General features: G+C 33.6%; 1 protein-coding gene across 2 annotated transcripts; it reads left to right on the top strand.

Moving 5' to 3' along the window:
- Positions 1–398: 398 nt before the first annotated feature.
- Positions 399–20,527, top strand: LOC150096178 (uncharacterized). Of its 2 annotated transcripts, none has more exons than XM_090409340.1 (11): positions 399–458; positions 1,834–1,891; positions 6,733–6,844; positions 8,754–8,883; positions 9,096–9,159; positions 10,378–10,510; positions 12,437–12,569; positions 13,554–13,665; positions 14,301–14,433; positions 14,903–15,032; positions 20,351–20,527. In XM_090409340.1, exons 1-11 carry the CDS (start codon positions 401–403, stop codon positions 20,401–20,403), a joined length of 1,116 nt encoding a protein of 371 aa, XP_090265466.1. In that variant the 5' UTR covers positions 399–400; the 3' UTR covers positions 20,404–20,527. The 2 variants fall into 2 exon arrangements, with proteins under 2 accessions (XP_090265466.1, XP_090265465.1); XM_090409339.1 differs by having other exon boundaries at positions 20,348–20,527.
- Positions 20,528–22,499: the final 1,972 nt, after the last annotated feature.

Raw genomic sequence — 22,499 nt, 5'->3', positions numbered from 1 at the left:
AGTAGTAACATACTAACAAGCTTTTCGGTATAGGCATCTATAAATTAGGAATTGGGTAATCCACCGTCCTAAATTAACTAATTTGTCATTTCACGTTATTAAAATAAACTAAAAAAAATTTAAATTCCAAACCTAATGAAAATATCACATACAACTTGGACACCTTGGACGTTCCACGGGATGTATTATTAAAGCTAGAACCTACAAAACACTCTAACTTAATTAAGCACAAAATCAACTGCGAGTTAATTTTTCAAATTTTTCAAACTTGTAATAAATGATTAACAAATAATCCCTGCAGAAATGTATTAATTTCAGATAAAACGTTTGTAAAATTAAAATACAAATAGAGATTAGTATTTAATTTGTCCTAATTACTCTAAAATGTTTTCTTTCAGCCATGAAGTTCTTTATAGCGCTTTGTCTGATTGGACTCTCCGTAGCTTCTCACCTGCACCGTAAGTAGCATCATCGCACTTTCTAATGTCTCTTGTGATATTTTTGATGAAAGGAAATATAAAAAGAAAATATGTTTATCAATCAAAAGGCAGAATACCAGTGCATACTCCATTCCATTAAATGGAAGGAAATCGCTGGTCCATGTCTATCACTAATCATAGGCAGCCACCGACGTAGAACACCGGCAAACAAGTACTGATACTTGTTTGCCGGTACCTAATCCTAACAGGATATGTTACTGTCGGAAATAACGTGGGTTCTACGGTCGATTTTCTTGAGTTTACGGAATGAAAAACGCGAGTTACGGGAGAAAAAAAAAAAGCTAGCCCGTGCCAGAGATCTACTAACTGAGAAACTGGTCGAAGAAAGGCTCAAAACGTTTCTCCAGTCGGCGACTAGACTCGAACTATGTCTATTTTCGTGTGGCTTATCGAAGAGGATGCAAGCGCCACTTCCACTTAGCTACGCAGTTTACTAAGAAAATTAAAACTACCATCAAATTTCTCCTGAAAGTTAAAACTTAAGAGTTGTTAAAATTTTAACAGCATTTTAATAATATCATATAATATAATGTAACTGTACAGGTTTGTGAAATCATGAATTTATTCATACCGTTATCTATATATAAACTCTGTTATTAGAAGATGAAAGTCCTGGCACCATAAAATCCGTTAAGTAGTCGAAACTGAAACGTATGCATTTTACATAGATGTTAAAGCATTCTTTGTTAAACTATTAGGAATCAGGTACCAGAAACAAAATAAGGACATATTGTAACGAAATCGATAGTTACTACACCATTTTAATATGGATTCAAATCCTGTGTAGAAGGAAAAAGACATTGACCGGAGCTTTTCAACTAAAGGCGAGTTACCCGGCCTGTATGTAGGTGGAAAGATTTCTCTTAAAACAAGCCTATCAAATATGAGCAATTATCACAGAGAATTAATCTGCCTCACAGTCTTAATATGTTTGTTCCTAACCCAGAACAACAAGAGTATCAATACTTTTTATGAAAGTACTGAAAACAAGTATAAAGTTACGAATTTTCCTTAAAATGCTCCACATAGTGAATTAAATCTAAATGTCTCACAATATTAGTTACTATCAATCAATCACTAACTATCAGTAAGAAAAATTCCAGATTATATTAAGGGGCCATCTCTTATGGATTAAAGCTAATGTAGAATAATAGACACAGTTGATATGGGTTTCTAATCACTTAATAAATCCTAAACGTTAATTCCTAACTGATTCCCATTATCTCGCTTTTAGGAACATAACCGTAATTAATAAAACTGCTGCTATAGTGGAAAGATATGTAATCTTTATTTCTAAATGCACTAAAGACGGTTTATTTTTATTTGTTTTTAGAGGGACTGCCTAATGCAGAAGATGGTGTGCATAAATTTGAAGATCTGCAAATTGAATTGTAAGTTTAAAATTCCTGTTCTTTACTTGTGTTTCTCTCATATTTTCTCTGTCGAGGCTTATCTTTGAAACTACTGTAACATTTATCCATGCAGCTTCTGTTAAAAGTGGCTGTGTTTTAGTGCTGATCAAAATAAGAAGTACGAGGCGTGTTCAAAAAAAGACCGAATTTTTTTAAATAGCGCATCAACCGGCACAGAGAGCGCGCGCTGCGGCTACTGAGCGCACCTAGCAGCAGGTTTTGACGACAAACTGACATTTGCCCCGTTTTGCTATGAGCATTAGTCGTCGAGTTACATCCAATGAAGTGAGCGGATGTAACTCGACGACTAGCTTTACGTCGGATTAGTTACAAAGTGATAATGAAAGAGCTTGAAGAACGAGCGCGTGTGTGTGTATGTGAGAAATTTTGCTGAAAATTTGGTAAGAAATTTACAGAGACATTTCAATTTTTTAACCGAGCATACGGGGAGGAATGTATGAACCGAAAGCAGTCTTCTCGACCAAAAAAAAGCACGTATGATTCAGTCAGAGATCAAGGTCATCAGACATGCGTTGTTGCCCATTCACTGTATTCACCGGACTTCGCCCCAGCAGATTCTTTCCTGTTTCCCAAACTTATAACCACTTTAAAAGGACGTCGTTTCCAAACCATAGAAGAGATTCAGGAAAATGCGATAAGAGAACTGCCGCCATCATGGAAAGTGCGTTCCAGGAAGCATTCCAACAATGGAAGAAACGTTGGGAACGATGTAGAGGGGGACTACTTTGAAGCAAACAGTGATTAAAATGTTGTAAAGTGAACAATAAGGTCTTTATAGGAAACGTTCAGTCTTTTTTAACACGTCTTGTATAATCAAGCTAAACTGAAAATATTTTCATTTGAAGAATTAAATATGTATAGAAATAAACAAATATTTTATTTCATCTAACTTTAGTACGGATTCTGAAGAAAGTTTTCACATAACATGAAAAATTAATTCAAGAATTACAAAAATGACTGTAATATATTATCTGCATTCAGAATAATATTTCCCATGTACACTGCTTAGAAAGAAGTATAGGGACAACCCCAAGGGCAAGGTGCATCGTAATGAGTCACATGTTTGTAGCCGGTATAAATTGGAGGAATATGATGCTCCCTAGTCATTGCAACTATGTGCATGTGAAATGGCTGCGAGGAAGAAAGTGGCAGGGTTAAAAAGAGTTGTTATGATAGGAAGTCATGTATCAGGCATATCTGTTGGGGAATCCAAGGTAAACATTCAGTGATTCCATACTGAAATTGAAGCGCAGGGAATCAACTGCAAGTACTATCCTCAGGGAATGACCAACCACACTCACCGAACGTAACCATAAAGTGCTAGAAGGAAATGTGTAAAAACTGCCATTCATCGGCCGACATGCGGAGTTTTGGGCATCGACTAGAACATGAATCTACACAAAAATATTCAGAAACGAGGCTTCTAACATCTTAGGACCAAGATATGAAAGCCCCGCTTTACCCGAACCAACTTGCAGCGTCTTCTTCCGGGGTGCAAAGATCGTGTACAGACGACTTGTAAGCTTGGACAGCTGCATTATGCAGCGAAAAATCAGACTACATCCTCTACTGAGCAGATGGAAGGGTGTAGGTATGGGGATTTCCGGTGAATGTCTCTTATCAAAATAATTAACACCAAGTATGGAATTCGGAGCAGGTGGTGTGATGGCATGGTCTTGTTTTTCCTGGTTTGGCATCCGACCTCTGTGGTGCCAACGAACATTAAACTCCGAGAGGTATCTCAACATTCTGGACAATACAATATTTCCTGCTTTGTGGCGTTTCTAAGGAACTGGCCATTGTCTCTCTCATGTCATTTTGAATGGCAGTTCCCAACATAGAAGACCAGTACTATTAAAGAACTTATAAAACGTTCTTTAATAGTACTAGTGCAGATAGACAGCGTCTATGGGAAAGTGATTGAAAGGAGTCTCTGAAAAAAGGTTTACCTCTTAAGGGAAGTCTGAACATCATCAAGAACTCTAAGGAAGGCCTTGGGTGAACAAATCTGAAACCAGTGTTCCAACTTTGGAATACTGAAACCAGTATCCCAAAGTTGGTCGGATCTGAGACTTATAGTGTTACAAGTTAAGGGAAGAGAAGTAAAGTTTTGAGTAGAAATTTCAATGGGACATTCATGTAAAGGCGGAAGAACATTCGAGAGAGAACAGAACCATGGGGTAATGCAGCATTCATTCATAAATCTGAGGAGAGGACGATGTTCACCGTGACAAGTACTGAACGAGTGACGAAGCTTTCAATCTAATCACAGAGCAGGAAGGAGGATATAGAATGGTAGCTTGTTAAAGGCGCCACGATACCAGACAGGATCGAATGCCCTTGATATCAGATTGATAATATGGGTTCTTCCAAATATTGTCACGACCTATTTTCAAAGATTATGAGATTAGCAAGAAGGTTCGCTAAGGAACGAAATTAGTGATAACTAATTAACTAAAAGTCTTCAGATAGTGAATAGGCTAGTAATGGGTTCTCAACCTTTTCCAGTGACGTACCACTATATTTAATTTAGGATATTAGATGCACCAGTAAGCAAATTTATTCTGGAAAAGTGTGATTTGTTGGTCCCAGGGGCAAAATAAGCATTTCTCTACAATACTAGTGATTTATTTAGTTATTTATTATTTTATTCAGATATTTATTGGAGAAACAGGTACTTTTGAATCTATTCAATGGATTGTTCTGTAAAATCTGCAATTTTTAAAAATTAAAATATTAATGAGTTAATAAAACAAATTTTGACAAATACATATTCCTGATAATGGTACTCCAGTTCTCAAATAAACTTACAGCCAGTACAAGCTATAAATGTAACATATTTTTAATTACAGAACTCACATTCTTGTTTCAGTGAGAAGGTTGTGCTTGTTTAGCTAAACACAGCTCCTTAATGTCTGGTTTAAACTGACTTAATTTGAGTCATAATCGGGTTCAACATTCAACTTATTCCAGTACTTGTTTTTGATATAAATGAGAGAAGAACACCCACATTCACAAAGGTAAGTAGTTGCAAACGCCAACAGAAATTTTACAGCTTTTTCTAAGATCATTGGATATTCATTTCTTCTTGCTAACAAGAAGTTTGTTAAATCCATCCTCTTGATCGTTTGCCTGAGACTTCCGTCGCAGGAGAGCTCGATCACTTCATCTTTCTCGGAAGGAGTTAACGTTTCCGGTAAGGTGTCATCAATGGAAAATGGCTCTCAAATCCAAAATTCTGAAGCCATGTTTTCAGGGAAGAATTCCTTGAAATCTGTGATTAGATTCCCAAGATGCTTCTTTATATTCACTGCTAGTTCACCGTGAAGAAGAATTTCATTCTCAGTTAAGAAAGCATCCAACAAATATATTCGAGTTACTTTCTGTCATTGTGATTTGATTAATACTTATTAAAATTCAAATTAAACTTCCGTATTATTTTTGTATATATTATACAAACATTTTTGATGATAATGTAAAATCTAATTGTTTTCATTTAGTTGCAAGAAATATTTTAAGTAGAACTGTTAAATATTTGTGCATACATTTTTAATTATCAATTCATGTTGCGAGTAAAAAAATATGTTAATTTACCCTTTTATTTTATACTCTGTTGATGTACCACCTGGCAGTGGCTCGCATACCACCAGTGGTACGCGTACCATAGGTTGAGAATCCCTGGGCTTGTTGATAATATTTTCCATCACTTCTGAATGTACTGAGGTACGAGCAATGGGACGATAGTTAGATGGATTTCTTTGCATTAGATTTTTTCCTCTAACTCTTTCGCGGATGATCAGGGTAATCCGTGATCATTCACGGATTACCGTGGATTACTTTATTTTCCCTTTTTTTGGATACGAGATGGATGAATGCTTGCTTTTATGCATGAGTAGATGCAGAAGAATATGATAGCTTATACAGACGATACAGGATGGTTGTGAATTCTCGAGCACAAGACGAGCACCATCGGAGGAATACCGTCTGAACCAGGAGCCTTATTACTATCAAGAATGAAGGCTCTTCTGGTGTCCTTCTCGCAAAGGTTCAGAGAGAAGGCATGCAATGCGCAGTTTGTGGAAGTAAGGGAGGTGATTAACCGCGGTCATCCACGAAAGAGTTAGAGGGAAAAAATGATGCAAACAAATCTATCTTTCCCTAGGGTGATGTTACCGTGATGCCATTAGGGTAAAAGAGAGTTGGGAGCAGGAAAGAGAGAACTTACGCCAAACAGCCTGCTTGGAAGTCTCTGCTTTGCAATTGTTCATAAATATATTAGACTTGTTTCGGATTGCTATGTAAGCAGAATGAGAAATTCAGCTTTTTAATTTAAGCTGAGCTTACGACATATTTGCATACAATATTTAATTTATGCTCACCTTACGACACCAGAAGGCTCGACTACCAGGTGAGGATTAGGAATATTCCATTTCATTTTTATGAAGGCTGATTTGGAATTATTCATAACTTATGTTAGTTTCCAGCAGTTGTGTAAACTAAATGAGTAGCTGGAATTTCTAATATAAGATAATTCTACTATATTTAATTTATTCTCAAATTACGATAATAATAGCATCAAGAAATATCTTGCGAGGTTTAAATATGCGTAATAGTTATGTTTCTATGTCATAAAAAATACAAGTTTTACACTTGGTGAATCTTTAGTAACTTGCTCATTTTATAATACTAAACTGTCTTTATTCAAAACATTTAATATTATTCACCGAGTATTAAGAGAAATGAATATAGCTGTTACTGCTTTTTGTTCCGAAATTAACAGTATTCTGATATGCTTTCAGTTCAGAAGATGGGGATGGAAGCTTCTTCAAGAACCTGTTAAATAGACTTCTTGAAGAAATCAAGAAAAAACTTGATCACGGCTTGGAAATCAGTGAAGCTATTCTGGAAAAGGTACTGTTTATTGGTTTTCTATTATATTTTATAATTAAATAAAGCCAGCACGATGAGATGAGAAGAGCAACAGTTCACCCACAACAACTGTCAAAACTATTCTTGGATTCATTCACACTGCTTACACACTCAGCCTCCAAAGAGTTTTCATTCAAATCAACATTCCGCCCTTTTCGTAGCTAAATTTTCAACTTTCATGTATGCCCTCTCGTTCTCTGCCATCCTTCCATAAAATTCAAAATTCCATGTACGCTATAGCAAATGAACCTTTCAGAAGAGCGTAGGTCTCGGACATATTACACCACTTTCGCTTTTCTGATAGCGTCTACACATCACAAATTCTCAATCCGTCAATATATAATTAGCATTACACAACTTGGAAACGATCGTTTCTTTAAACCTCTCCTTTGCACAATCTTTCCATAGTATCTGCTTCAATCCGAAAACCAGATCAGAATAGCACCCAGATAGATCAGATTAGGTCGCACGAAAAGAGCAAAATGACTATCATATCCTTACATGAAAATGTTTCTTTATCTTCATTATACTTTCAAGCATTGTTATATTGTCCCAAAACCTCATCTTGCTGTCTACTAAAACTTCAAGATCGTTAAAAAAAACTTTCTTTTAACATAATCCCACCAACCTAATACGCAATTTCATATCTCATTACATAAAAGTGCATAAATTGACTTTTACTACCACTGCACTGATAGCCATTTTCACATAGGCACAGTTACATCATATTGAAATCAATTGCAATTGTTTCATAACAGTTGATTGCATTCCTGTTTACCCTGGCAGCCTTTGCATCCTGAGCAAGCAGCTCTATTTCATTAAAATCCTTAATGTGAAGAAGAATAGACCAAGCACTGATTCCCGATATAAAACACTGGACACCTTTAATTTACCTTATACCGGGGAAGTTTCTTTCTATTCTCAGACAAAACTTTCTATAGACATTCGTCTTATAATTTGCATAACTGACATCATCCTTGTTCATGTGGTATTCCTTTAACATCTTATTTTTGTAAAAATCTCTTCCTTATAAAGTACTGTACAATGCTTTTTCTTCCAACCTGTTTATTTTTCAAACTCTAGGTTCATATTCCTATCTTGCATTATTTAATTTTTTCAATGAATTCTTTTCCCAGCTAACATTCTCCGTAAGTAGGAATCGATAACATCGGAAAGAAAAGGTGTATACTCTTGAGTTTGTTACTGTTTCCTATTTTGTAGTTGCTTTCTGAATATGATCGTCCTTATACTTAGCCAGTTGGTAGATCAGTACAGCATGAACAGTGCGACCATACGGAGGTGGAATATTCATGTCTTTAACCGAAAGCCATTGGATAAGACCTACGGAACAAACCGTCCGGTAGACACAACCGCTATAATTGTTAGCGTTACTCGTTCGTTAACTCTGCTATTCATGAATTTTGTTCCACTATTTAATATTGTAATTGCTCAAAAAATATGTTATTGGACGCACGCAGTCCAATGCAAACAAGAAAACAGCAGTAATATGCTGCTATCTTCAAAAAGTTTCGTAACAAAAACTAAAACCACACACACACACACATGCAAAAAAAAAAAAAAAAAAAAAAAATACATAAGGAACACGAGGGTTAAACTTACAGGCTTCTCCCGAACCTAAAACCCATCTAAAGACGCACACATATAGACAAGTAGGAGTAATGTTTCAATTTCCTAGTCACTTTTGTCTTTTTTCATATATATGACTAGGCTCGGATCTAAATGTATAATGGATTATTTCGAATATATTAATTTCATGTGGTAAGTAACAGCGTAACAAATTTCGAAAATAACTCGAGAGAGAAACATTATTACATTATTACTCTTTAAAACATTATTACCGATTTACAACTTTTTATTTTCTTTGTTCTAGATAAAACCCTTGATAATAAAGCTGAAAAAGTATCACCTCGAATTAAAAGAAAAATTTAAAGAACTGCTGAAAGGAACGTCGAAGGACGTGACAGATAAATTTATAGAAATTATGAAAAAGATCGGAATCGGTAAGTGAATGAAAGTGACTTTAAGACAATCATCATTTCTGCACTGATTTTTGTTCGTTTGTTGATCATATCTTCCTCATTTACTCTGACTGCTGTTTTAGTATTCTCCCCATATTCGATCACAGAGTTATGAAAATCTGTGATGAAATGGATTTAGTTTTTACTTGTTTTCCAATGCAACATATTGTTCACTTCATTTGCAATTTTTGCAGACTGGTCATCCGAAGAATATTCTGAAAATGCAGAGTTACTGAAAAGAGCTTTTGAAATACAAAGGTGAGTAAGTAATTTCCGAACTCTCAATAATGAGATACACTTTACTTCTCAAATAAAAAACACTCGAATCGTGCTCACATGAAACAATAAAATGAAACTAAATTGTTAAGTAATTTTCGAATACATCTAAGTCAGTGAAGACAATATTGCATACAGTTGTCCATAATGTATGCAAAACTAACTATAAAATATTATTATGCTATGTGTTTTATAAAATATTTTATAAAATTTGGAATTATTGTTTCAACTGCTCTATAACGAATGCGCCCAAGTTTGAAAATAAAATAAGCGCATGCGCTATCTTTACCCTTCTCCCTTCCGGTAGCCAATCGTATGGTAAAACCAGTAGCCAGTCAAATGTTTTTATAAAATATTTCATTCTTATTATATTTTGAGAGTTAAAAAAAGGTTTTTCTTATGTAAGATCAATTAACACAGTTGATTGTGTGCAAATATTTCATGTTTAGATCATGAAATATTTGTTTAAAAATGATAGCCTTTAGAAGTTGATTGTCCTCTCATACTTTTTTGATTGGAATTTGTACACAAGCTGTATTAATAAAGTTTTTGTGTGATATACGGCTTTTTTTTTTTTTTGCTCGACAATGTGAGCCCTTTGTTAAAATTTCCATAGCTCACCACTGCTTATAACTCTACCTTCTTGCCAAGTTTGCGTTTGCAAAATTCCAACCTCGGTGCTTTTTCAGATCATAATTTTCCGGGTAGATTTTCTGCTTTATGTAAATCTATATTTCCATAATATTGTTTCTCATCCTTCTTGAAATAGACTATGAATGAAACAATCAAATATCAGCAAATGTCTGGGGGGGGGGGGGGAAGATCATAGCATTGAAATTACGAAACTAGCCCCGTTTCTTTTCGTATGATTACTTTAGTTTTGGTAAAATGAGTTGTTTCTGACATTTTGAGATTGATAGTAGATAGTGGAAATGGATAGTTTTCTTTAGGAAAATCTTTGAATTTGCAAAAAATAAAAAAAGAATGACAGAATTAGTAAATAAATACGCTTTGATATACCACTGCCTTCAATAATTTCGAAATGTATATTATAATTGTAATTCAAGAGAATACTTTTGCACTTGCATATAAAAAAAATTAACTTGCATATAAAAAAATCAAGTAAAATTTGTCTATTTCTGATTTTTTTTTTCGGTTATATTAGTTGAAAGTCAGCAGCATATTTATATTTTATTCCAGGACCTCAGACACACTTGACAAGATTCGCAAAAAGATTGTAGAAGGGTTAGAAAGTCGTCTACTGATGAGACTAGAAATAATCGAGAGAATACTGAGAGAAGGCCGTGAAGTTCCAAAAGGGCAAGCGAAACAGGTGATATATTTAATTTAGAGAATAATGGCATCTTGTACTTTTGTATATTTTTTTTATAATCTACAAGACTTAGCGGTTGTAGTGAGATGAGCTATTTAATAATTTGGAAATAACAAAAGCATTCTTAATAAGTGTAATGTTAGTGGCATTTTAAAATTTCAGTTCTTTTTTTTTTTCCTTCAGTTAAATCCAAATAATAATTTTAATGGATTAAAGTTCATTGGCAGCTCTTTATTCATTCTGAACGAGTTTGAAGTTTAATATAGACAATCCAGATTTCATAGAAGCACAGCCGTTTAGAATGACTTTTATTTGCGAGTGCGTAAATGTCATTGTTGTATCAAGGTCACAACATAATGTTTACTAAAAAAAGAAGAATGCACTGAGTATTATATTAAAGAGTAAACAGTGTTTCCCTTTCGAGATCCAAGAACTGTACCTCATAGACTCATGAAAAAAAAATTAATAATAATAATAATAATAATAAAAATTTTGTTTGAGGTCCGTTGATTAATAAAACCCTCGACACCGTAAGGTAAAAGAGGGAAAAAGGAAGGCGAGATGAGATAATAATAATAAAGGATATCCACCGCATTAGTGCATACTGAGCCATGAGGGGGGAGGAGTATTAAATTGAAATACTGTAAATTAATTACAAGTTGAAATTTAGGATTTTATTTTTATGATAAACATTAAAAATCAGTCTTTTGGCAGAGAATATATATGAAATTTCATCTCTCTGCAGTTCCTGACTCTAAGGGCGGCATTCAGTGCACCACTCCAGATATGAGCACAGTATTCTAAGGCAAGTCAGCCGCATAACTTACGTAGGAGAAAAATAGTATTTGAACGAAAGCTTTTTAGAGGCTGAGGAGATCTATTGATTTAATATGTCTGTGCCAAAATGAGCTAGATGAAACCGTCTTCCCCCCACAAGGGGGAATCTGGTCTCGAAAGAATGTCAAAACATTATCAAACGTAAGTGGGAATGAAGTAAGACCTTTCTTGGGGTTAATAAGACGGGAATGAGTCTCACTGGCACTGAAAATCTATAAGTTATATTCTCTGCGCTTGAGAACTGCGACGATATCAGCATTTAAGTAATTGGTGACGAAAGTTATATAGCAACAAAAGGCACAAGGTTGAGATTGACTGAGAGGAGAACGATCTGCAAAAAAAAAAAAAAAAAATGGATAAGATTATGGTCAAAGTAGTCATAATCTTATACATATATGGTTGCCAAGAGGAGACGAGACATCTATGGTGTGTTTCGATAGACAGATGATTAAGAAAAGATGCAGAGTTTTTATAGGATAATGAGGATTATCTGGTATTCTGCTTGGTAGGTTATCTATTTATGATTGATCTGGTGATTTGCTTTCCATCAGGCATGGTCTGTGGAGAGGAGATCAAATTTCTGTTATAGAGGTTAATGTCTCATAGGAATACAATCTCGTAATTCGTATAACTGAATTATATGAAATCAACTTTTCGTGATTTGTAATCGAAAAAGTAAGCCAGAATTAGTGGAGCGGTTAATGATCGTGAAAGTGAGACATACAAACTGCAACGCCAAACGAAGGTTTGTGCAAAGAGTTTTAACAAAGAAAAAAGTTTAGTTAGATGTTGATTGGAATTTTTCTTAAAATGAAACAAAAATAATTCTTCAAGTATTTATACGTGAATAAATGAATAATTATATAAGAATTAACTTGAAAACTACTGTTTCGTATTTGAGAGAGAGAGTTTCAAGTCGATATGTCAACGGATCGCATGTTATTATACAATAGTAAATATTATTATGTAGCAATTTTTAAAATAAGTTATTACTGAGGTTTATAAGTTTCTTAAGCGGTATGTATATGTATGTAGATGAGGATTTTTTGCTGACTGATTTTCAATTAAATTTATTTCTGTTATATTTAGCTTGGAAGACTCCTAAAGGTGTTGAAATTTTTTAAAGCTGATGCAGAAGCCCGTATAGAAGAATATTTACAAAAGGTGGATGATGCAGAGATCAGACAAAAACTCCAAGATCTTCTTGAAAAAATTAAACAAAGTAAGTGATTAGCTATAGCAAGCGGATAGATACAAGTTAATGGAGTGATTCCTTTTATTAATATCTATTTCTGTTTATATCTGATTATAATGTATATGTCTAAGCTTAAAATTTTCATGCGATCATCGGACTGAAATTAAGGTCGAAGGTTTGGGATTCTTCAATATATTGAAGGATGAAAAAAGCATACATTCATGTGCTTTAATCAATACATTAAAAACAAAAATAAACAGAACCAACGCACTAAATTTCCAATGCCTCAGTAACTGTATTTTTAATGACATATAACCACTAATTTCAAAATATTATTTTATTTCTATTTGTACTTCATTTTAAATGAGCAAATGGTAAGCCGAAATGGTTTCAAATAAGAAAAAAAGCAAGTTAATTATTCAGATATTATTTAGTATAAAAGAAAGTAAATTTAAACAGATTAATAACTTTGCTAATGTTACTTCTTAAGAGCGCAGTATTGTTACGATCACCGCCTTGACTTCTATATAAAAAAAATCCATCCTTGCAATTATAAGAATGTAAACAATCGTCGAAAAGTTACAGATGGTGTCTGCACAAACAATCTAAGCCCCATGAAGAGCTTCTTTCGCTTTTATTATCAGAATGCAATTCTGATTTTAATTTAATATAGGATGATTCTTGCCTGCAGCGATGTAAGAACGGTTTTAGTAACAATTTACAATAATAAACGAAACTTCTCTTTATTAATATTTTATATATTTTAAAACCTTATCTCACTACTAAAATCGCACGGAAATCAATGTCATTTCCAGATACTATATTTAATTATAGTGTCAAAATTTTTGGATTCATTTATTTCTAACTCTACTTCTTTTTCTGACATCATTTATGTTGAAGAAGTGTTCGAGTCGCATTTTGTAATCGACTTTGTAATTTAGAGAATAAAATTTTATTCTCTAAATAAATATCTTTGCACTGTGTATAATACATTCTTTTTATGTTCTGCAGAGATAGAAAATGATTCTAAGGAATCTAAAGAATCCGACGAATCCAAAGAATCTGAGGAATCCAAAGAATCTGAGGCTGCTGATTTAATACAATGGAGCATTGACGAACTCGAGTATGTATGCAGTACTAGAACGGCTTTCTCTTACTCCAGCTTAAATTTTCTTTTCCTTGGGTTCTCGAATAAAAGTAATCATTACACACGAAATTAATTAAAATAAAGTTATTTCTATAGTTTAAAGATACGTATTATAATAAGCATTATTCTTAATGCAGTCTTCTTAGAAAAGCACATGGTCATTTTGTGCTTTGTGCCTTAATGGACTGCCATCTTTGTTACGTAATGTAGTTATCTAATGAAAGGAATTAAATGAATCCTTTGTTTGAGGAAGAAGGTACCGAATACATGCAGCTGTTCAAAACATATCCCTACATCCGAAGAAAAACCGGTTATCACTTTTTTTTTCAGCAATTCACGTTTTGAAGTAGTTTCATTACACTACCATTTAACGGCTAGGGATAATAAGGATACATTTTGAAGTTGCTAAAAACATAATACGCGTAGATATCTCATGCCAGTAACAATTCTGTAATGAAAACTATAAGGAACTAAGGATAATTTGGAATCACTTGCATATAAAAACCCTGGAATTTTTCATGCTACTTATGCATTCTTTTTTTTTCTAATTTGACTTATGTGGCAGTCTAAAGTTAGCAGCTTGTTTTCTTTTTCCTTTTTTTTTATTCTAGGGATTCAATAACTTCTGAAGAGACTCCAAACAGGCGTTTAAATGTTTTAGAAAGGCTGTTAGTGAAATATCTTGAAAAGATTAAGAAGAAACTGGAAAAGGACCGTAAAGTTCCAAAAGGTCTCACTATAAAGGTAACGTAATTAATGTACATAATACTATTATCTAATACTTTTTTTATTTACTAGGCTTAGTGCTTGAGCTCAGATGGATTTTTTTTTTGTTGTTGTTGAATTATCATAACTATCGCATTTTTCCTTTTTTTTTTTTTTTTTGCTTCCAGATATTGCTACTTGATATTTTTGAAGTAAATAGAAGTATTCTGAATAATTTGAATTCAGCCATTTCAATAATTCCGGAAATATGTTTTTATTTTTGACAAAGTTTAAGTAATCAGCCCTTTCCTACAGTTGAAGAAAGGAAGACATGATAAAATTGATGACAATCCTTTACTTTGTCTTTATTAATCTGAAGTTTAACCTAGACTAGAGAGATTTAATAGACGCAAAGATGTAAATTTAGCAGATTCTGTGTGTGTGTCATAGAGAGACGATTTATTTTGTGCATTAATCCTAAATGAAATTTATTTTTTGCTATGTTCAGCTTCAACGAATCGTAAAAACAATGAAGCGCTTGGGAGGTGATGCACAAGTCCATATTCAAACTTATTTAGAAAGCTTGGATCCGGAGATCAGAGAAAAAGTCAATGATGTTTTGAAGAAACTTGAACTAAGTAAGTGATTTAGAACTAGTATTAAATACTTGGATATACTAATTATTGGAATAATTCCTTTTATGGATGTTCAGTTCGATTTACCAGTACATCTAGTGATAATTTGTATGTGTGTGTGTGTGTGTGTGTGTGTGTGTGTGTGTGTGTGTGTGCACAATATTTTTGCAATGAGGTCATATATGAGATTAGAGGTTCAAGTCTCAAAATTTTCTGATCACGTAAACTGGTAGACAAAGTATGAAAATGAATTCTCATGCCTCCATCAACAAAAGATGAGACAAAAACTAGTGCATAGTGCACTGGGTTTCGTGGTTCTTTTAATTGTATCGTGACTGCTTATTTTCAAATGTCATTTTGATAGTATTTGTATTCCACTTTAATGGCGAAATTCATTTGAATTGTCTAAAGAGCATAAAGCGATGTCATCTTCAAATTATGACCGTTTCCATATTGCATAAATATCGCATAGTATACCCAGTTTCGTGTCAGTTTTTACTGGTTATCCAAGATCTGTGGCCTGCTTTCTCAGGATAAAGATAATACAATATGCACTAAAATTATGAATATACACAGCATTAACTATATTACTCAAAAGTTACAGACATCTTCCAATAAAACACTTCAAAGATACAATTACCAAACGTGAGTGTAATTTGTTGATAAGGCTGACGTATTTCCACTGATATCCTATCTCTAAAACTCAGTTAAAGTTCTTATAAAATGAATCACATCTGATGAGTATCAAACCTTGGTTTAATACTCATGTTCTTTTGTCCCCTATTTCAAGTGCGAAATCGATTCTAGTGTAAACTATTTAAGTAGATATTGAAAAATTGCTTTCCTAGCTATATGAAGAAAATGTCATTAACAAATCTGATACGGTTATAGTCTAGTAAGCATTATATATATATATATATATATATATATATATATATATATATATATATATATATATATATATATATATCAATTTTTAATCTGCTTTTGCTATAAATGTCATGTTTTTTTTTTTTTTTCATTTTTCTCAGACCTATCATACAAGGGATCTCTTGTATAACTTAAAGCAGATTAGGATACGTTTCGTCTTTTTATTGTTAATTGTTATAATAACATTATCGCAGCAGTTATTTAATTGGATATAGATCAAATAATTTACTTGTAAATCAGTGTAATTTGTTTCGCCAATTTAAATTTCATCTAAATATAATTTTGATTATTTGGAAATCATATCTAAAGGGAGATATATCATACAAGGAGTTTTACTCAGGTAGTGTCATAAATCTATCGTCCACTATTTTTTTTTTCTAAAATAAAAAAGGGAGTAGGAAGTAGGCAAGGGTGTTTTAGCCATATTTAACTTTTTTTTTATTAAAAAAAAAAAACGGCTAATTTCGCTACTATGTTGAGAAAATCCAAACGTAAACAAAAGCTTGGTTATAAAAGTGCTTTTTTCTACAGTAAGGAAAGTAAACCCTGACTGTCGATATCAAAATCAGCTGGTTTTCTGTGAAGTATATAAGAAAAGCACAGACAATTTGAAACAGTAAATAACTTTGCGTTCCACAACTAACCTTGTAGGCGTAAAGAATTATATTCCCTTAGAATCTTTAAGAGCCTTTGGAAGTGACCTTAAAACGAAAAATAAAGAGAGGTGCAAAGTAATGGATCTAACAACGGAGCCTTACAAATGCTTTTGTGGAGCCTGAAACAAGGGGAAAACATGAACAATCTTTCGAAATTACATGAACTAAAGAACATTTTTAACTATAATAGAACTTCTCGCTTTTATGCATCAGTACTTAAAGTCTGCGATATTTAATAATAATATGTAAGTTCCTGGTGTCTTAATAAAAGGTAAAAATATTACGAAATAGATCTCCATCATTAACTTGTGAAACGAATGGTTTACTGATTTCAAATTCGACGAAGCATCAACAGAATTCATAGTTAAATCTGTTAAGGCACGAGTGTTGGGGAGAACATGAGCAATCTTCCAAAATCACTTGAACAAACTAAAGAACATTTTTAACTAATAAATTACACGATAACCACAGTAATTAACTTTAATGAAATAAAGGTACAGACATTTTGTACTGAAATTAACAGTACATCATCAGCGTGACAACAAGCAATTTAAAGGAATACAAAGTACATAACAGTCGGTTGATTACCAATTAAGAACTGTTGCCACGTGCTAGAAATTAAAATTAATAAATAATATTATTAAAATTATTCTTAGAAACTATTTTTTGATGGTTACATAAGATAAGAATCTCCTAAACGTTTGGGAGAGAGAGACAATTGTTTCGATTAAGAATTGGCCGATGTAAAAGGGCTTCGCAACCTTCTTTGAAAAGGCGTTCATATTTAAACTTGCATCTATGAAGACGAGCTTTACCCCACTGGATATTGTTTAGTGTCAATACTATGTTGTGCCAGACAAGACTTTTGAGGTTTTCTGTACTCGCTATAATATTGATGTTCATTAATTCTTTTTTTTTTCCACAGAACGGTCTGTTTGTCCAAAGCATGTTAGATTACATTTACACTGTATTTGGTAAACGCCAGCTAATGAGAGGGGTGCCAGTTTGTCGTTTGTAGATGGCAACAGGTGAGAATTTTTGTTGATCAGAAAACATGTGGGAATTAGATGATACTTCTCCAAAATTCTGCCAATCGGTTCAGAGATGCCAGAAATATAAGGGATTGGAACCCTGCGGTCTATTGAAGAATCCTGAGGTGTTGGAACATGAGTCAATTATCTACTGTATTTAATTAGGGTTGTAACCATTAATTCCATTAACGTTTTGATAATGAAAAGTTCTTGTTGTAAACTTGAGGGAGAGGAGCACACTTTATGTGCTCTATTAATTAAAGACGATAACACCAATTTTTTGAGAGGTGTGATGGGCAGAATTTTGATGAATGTATCTGTCAGTAAAGGTAGCTTTTCAATAAACACTGGTTGATAAATTACCAGAGGCTGTGCGTGTAATAAGGATGTCCAAGAATGGTATACTACCAGCCTTTTCTTTTTCCATGGTGAACTGAATGCGTGGGCTATTGATCTGTTATAGAAAAGTAGTATGTTCCTCTTCAGAATGCGGCCAAATAGCAAAGACATCATCAACATAAGAAAACAAAAAGAGGGTTGGGGATGAATGGATAAGAACAAGATGTCTTCCAGATGGTTCAAAAAATAGTTTGCCAAAGGTGGAGACAGAGGGTTACCCATGGCAGCACCTTCAACGTGTTATAGATCTTGTTTTTCCAGCTGAAATATCCTGAATGTATAACAAATTCAAAAATTTTTCCAATATCGGGAGAGTAATCATAATATAGTAAATTAACAGAGTCGGATAACGAACAAGTCCGACTCTTGTATTTAAACATCCTTGATTTGTTCAAGAAAATGTGTGAACTTTTTGATGAAAGATCTGGGTCCAGTATTGGCAGTTAATAAACGCGAAGAAATTTAGCAATTCTATAAGTGGGAGAGCCAATACAATTCACGATGGGTGTTACTGGATAACGTTCTTTATAAATTTTTCGGAGGCTATATAAACGAGGAGTTCTTCCAAAATGAGTGCGTAACTTGTCGACGGTATTTTGATCCCAACTGACAACTTCATCAAGCAGCTTATTTAATTGTTTAATTTGCGTTTTTGTAGAGTTATGATTGATTTCTTGATTGGTGAAGATATCTTGCAAAAGGCAGTGTACTTTTCCCTCACAGTCAGCCTTATCCATTACCACTACCCGTTTTCACTTTATCGGCTTTCGAAATAAATATATTGCTATTTTTTCTTAATGAGGTTAGCGCACGGTTTCAGCGCTCGATAAATAACATGCTTTGCTTTTAAAAAGTGAAGAAGCAACTTAAAAGCGTAGTTTATTAGCATCTTCGCAGGAAAGTCCCGACAGATTGCGTTCGATATTATGCAAAAAATCAAGATTCCGGATGCATTTAGGTACCATGGCAGAGTCAAAGCCTTTAGCTAATGCACTCGTTTCAGCATCAGATAACTGGCGTTCAGAAATATTCACAATCCATTTTAATAGGAGTGTTGTCAGAGATAATTTTTGCTTACGGTATAAAGATTCATATTTTTGCATCAATTTACAGGAATGTCTTTCATAATCTGATTTTCCCTTTCAGTCGTTTCCGACCGTAGGTGACCTTGTAGGCGTTGACCACAAAGTATTCCTGGTGAGATTTTTACAGGGTAGTTTACCACTGCTTTATCCCCCAATTTTATCCGGGCTCAGGACCGGCATATGGCTGAGACGTATTCATGACTGTAATCCATGTATGTTCACGGGGCCGGTTTGCCTGTTCTGGGCGACGAAAAACCCGAGTTTCTGGGTGAAACAAACCCTACCTCCGTATGAGACCGGCTAATTCACCTTTTAGTCGAAAGCGACCAGATAAAGGTTCCTCCCGTCTCTGACGGGAATCGAACCCAGGTCTTTCCGACCAAAAGGACGATATCCAGTAATTCGTCATCCAGGAGAAATGAAATTCTTTCAATATCTAAAATAACTGAATATTAGATGCTACATATTTTCGCGCAAACTAGTGCGAATATAAATTGCGTGAGCTCTAGGCAACCAAATAGTTTAGAGAAACTATTTGGTTGCCTAGAGCAACTAGCAAAAGTAAGAATAACTATCGTCTCGGCATCTTTTTGAGAAAGGCAAATTGGTAATCCACCGACTGCTATGTACTTTGTACTCCATTTCTTTGAATTGCTTGTTGTTTACACTGATGATGTACTGTTAATTTCAGTACCAAATATCTGTACCTTTATTTCATTAAAGTTAATTACTGTGGTTATCGTGCAATTTATTATTTATAGTTATCCCACAGGTACCTTTAAAGATTAAAGAACGTTTTTAACTATAACAGAACTTCTCGCTTTTATGCATCAGCACTTAAAGTCTGCGCTAGTTAATAATAATAATAAGAAGATATGCTTTTCAATTTACTTTGGAATGGATTCTGAGCTTAGAAACGCGCAATCCGTATAGTTCTCAGTAAAGGGAAACTATTAATTTTTAAATATTTCAAGAAATAAATGAATTTATTGTATACATTTTTCTGTAAAATAAATAATAATCATCACTATCAAATAAATTATCATGCTAACCAATTATGTTTCGAATTAGTGTTTGTTCCTTCTAATAAACAAACCATGTACCTGTTCCTCTTAGTTGTATTCAAGAGCATCATAATAACTGAACCATTTCTATGTAAAATTTATTAATCTATTCCATGACCAGTATTTTAAACTTATTTTCGTTTTTTTTTTCAGCAGAAGACCAAGAGCCAGATGACCAAGGGCCAGAGGAAGACCAAGTGCAAGAGTAAGAAGAACGGATATAAAGGATTTCACTAGATACAACTTGCTCTTTTGGAAAAAGATTCTCGACAAACTTGCGTTTTTGAAATCTGAATGATTAAATTCTGAAATAAACTAAATGAGCGTTGTTAATGGGTTTCCTTATTTTCTGCAATAAATTACAACAAATTTCAATCTTTTATATACACTTTTTTTTTTCATTATAATGTGATTGATAATGTGAAGTATAAGTAAATTACAACAGAATACTTGCAACAGATTACACAGACTTATCTCAGCTGCCATTAAGAAATTAAAATAAAACAAAATCCGCTAATATATTTTATCCCCTAAAGGGAGTAAAGTAGGTGAGGCCGTTTTAGCCCTTGCATTTATAGACTGAGGAGAAAGTTTAATCTCCACCAGAATTCAATGGAGATAGGCAGACAAGTTCCATCATCACCCTAACATAGTATATTATGTCTGAAATAGTGTGCTCCATGGTCGATCTTCTTGATTTTACGGAACGAAATCCGTGCCCGAGAACGACTAAGTCGGGAACCGGTCGAAGGAGGAGTTACAAAAAAAGTTCCACCAGTCGGCGACTAGATTCGAACTCAGAACGGCTTTCATCAGCCAGCATTGTGCTATGAATGCACATGCCTCTTCCACAGATTATAAAACTTAATAATTAAATAAATAATTCATTTCGCACACAATTTAAAAAAAGAAAGGAAGAAAAAACGGTTATTTCAATCAAAACTAATCACTTTAATTAGTATATCATATAAAAAAGCATGCGATGTTTCATTCCGTTATTAAAATGTTTTAGATAAATAATTGGATTTCGGATAAAGGATACATTGTGTTTGGTCGGTGAATTTAGTGCTCCTGTAAGCGAGTTATAACTTTGAGTTTTCTTGGAGCGAAAATTAAGAATACAAAGGAAGCAATTCAAAAACAGAAAAGAAAAGTAAACGAAATCGTAGTTGTAATGGGTACTAACGACTTAACTAGCGATAAGTTCAGTATTATTATTATTATCATCATCTGATCTCAATGAAGTCAGAGACTCATCGTGGAAGGATTCAGAACACATTCCACTTACCAGCCATGCAAAAAAACCTTCTCACTTCTCTGTTCAAAATAAAACACGCAGCCAACAGGGTTTGAATTCACAAATTCTAATAAAATCGAGTACTTATACATCTACGTAGTTTTTGTAGATTTTTTTTTTTTCATTTGAAATATGGCACTTGAGTGAAAGAATATAAGCATAACAGGTTTCATTTAAAAAAAAAATGGAGGCACTAATTAAAAACTATTTATCATATATTATCTCCTTCAACCTTAAAATATTAAGCCATGCTTTTCTCTGATCCTAATAAAAAAAACAACCAAAAAAAAAAAAAAAAACTTTGTACTTTTCCCACAGATAATAGCTTCTTCAAAAAATTTAGGAAAATTCCATTACCCTATTATGATAATATTCTACAATTCCTACAATCAATCGATTAATGACACAGCTAGATGGATTTCGATATTAAATATCTTTGTGCATTTCTTTTCTTTAAATCTTATCAGTTACTAAAAGTGAAATATTTATACAATAATATATTTTAGAGAAACAGCATAATGAACTGTTCCCTCTAAAATAAACCTAAATCTACAAATAATTAATTACAGTTAAGTATGCTAAGAAATAGCCTCTCGCTAAATCCATATTATGCTGTTAATGTCGGGGTGGGTTATTCTGAGGTGGAGATTATATGAATGCTATAGAATAAAAAATAAAGAGATATGAGAGAGGACATGAAACGATTATTGGAAGAGGCGAGAGTGAAGAGTGAGAAAGTGAAAATCGTCAGTATTTTACCTCGATATGATACAAATGAATTAAGAAGAGCTATAATGGCAAACGGTTCAATGGGTAAGCTGTGTAGAAGGAATGGATGAGAGTTTTTGAATGTATGGAGTGAAATTGAGGGAAAATTGGATTTGTATAAGAAGAATGGCCTACACCTGAATGCGTTTGGTATCAGGAGTCTAGAAAAACTGATAACTGGTTGAGACCTAACACAGAGGTTGGAAACTAAATTATATAGGGAGGAGTGTGAGTGTAAGA

The sequence above is a fragment of the Typopeltis vanoorti genome, chromosome 19 (assembly GCF_054136105.1).
Source record: "Typopeltis vanoorti isolate ZY-2024b chromosome 19, IOZ_Tvanoo_1.0, whole genome shotgun sequence".
NCBI lineage: Eukaryota > Metazoa > Arthropoda > Arachnida > Uropygi > Thelyphonidae > Typopeltis > Typopeltis vanoorti.
This window is presented reverse-complemented; position numbering and strand designations above follow the sequence as displayed.

Bases quoted from the DNA above. Each gene is read 5' to 3' on its own strand.
- LOC150096178 (XM_090409339.1), top strand. From the start codon at position 401: ATGAAGTTCTTTATAGCGCTTTGTCTGATTGGACTCTCCGTAGCTTCT. The intron at 459-1,833 runs GTAAGTAGCATC...ATTTGTTTTTAG, and splicing joins CGTAGCTTCTCACCTGCACC to AGGGACTGCCTAATGCAGAA. The intron at 10,511-12,436 runs GTGATATATTTA...TGTTATATTTAG, and splicing joins CAAAAGGGCAAGCGAAACAG to CTTGGAAGACTCCTAAAGGT.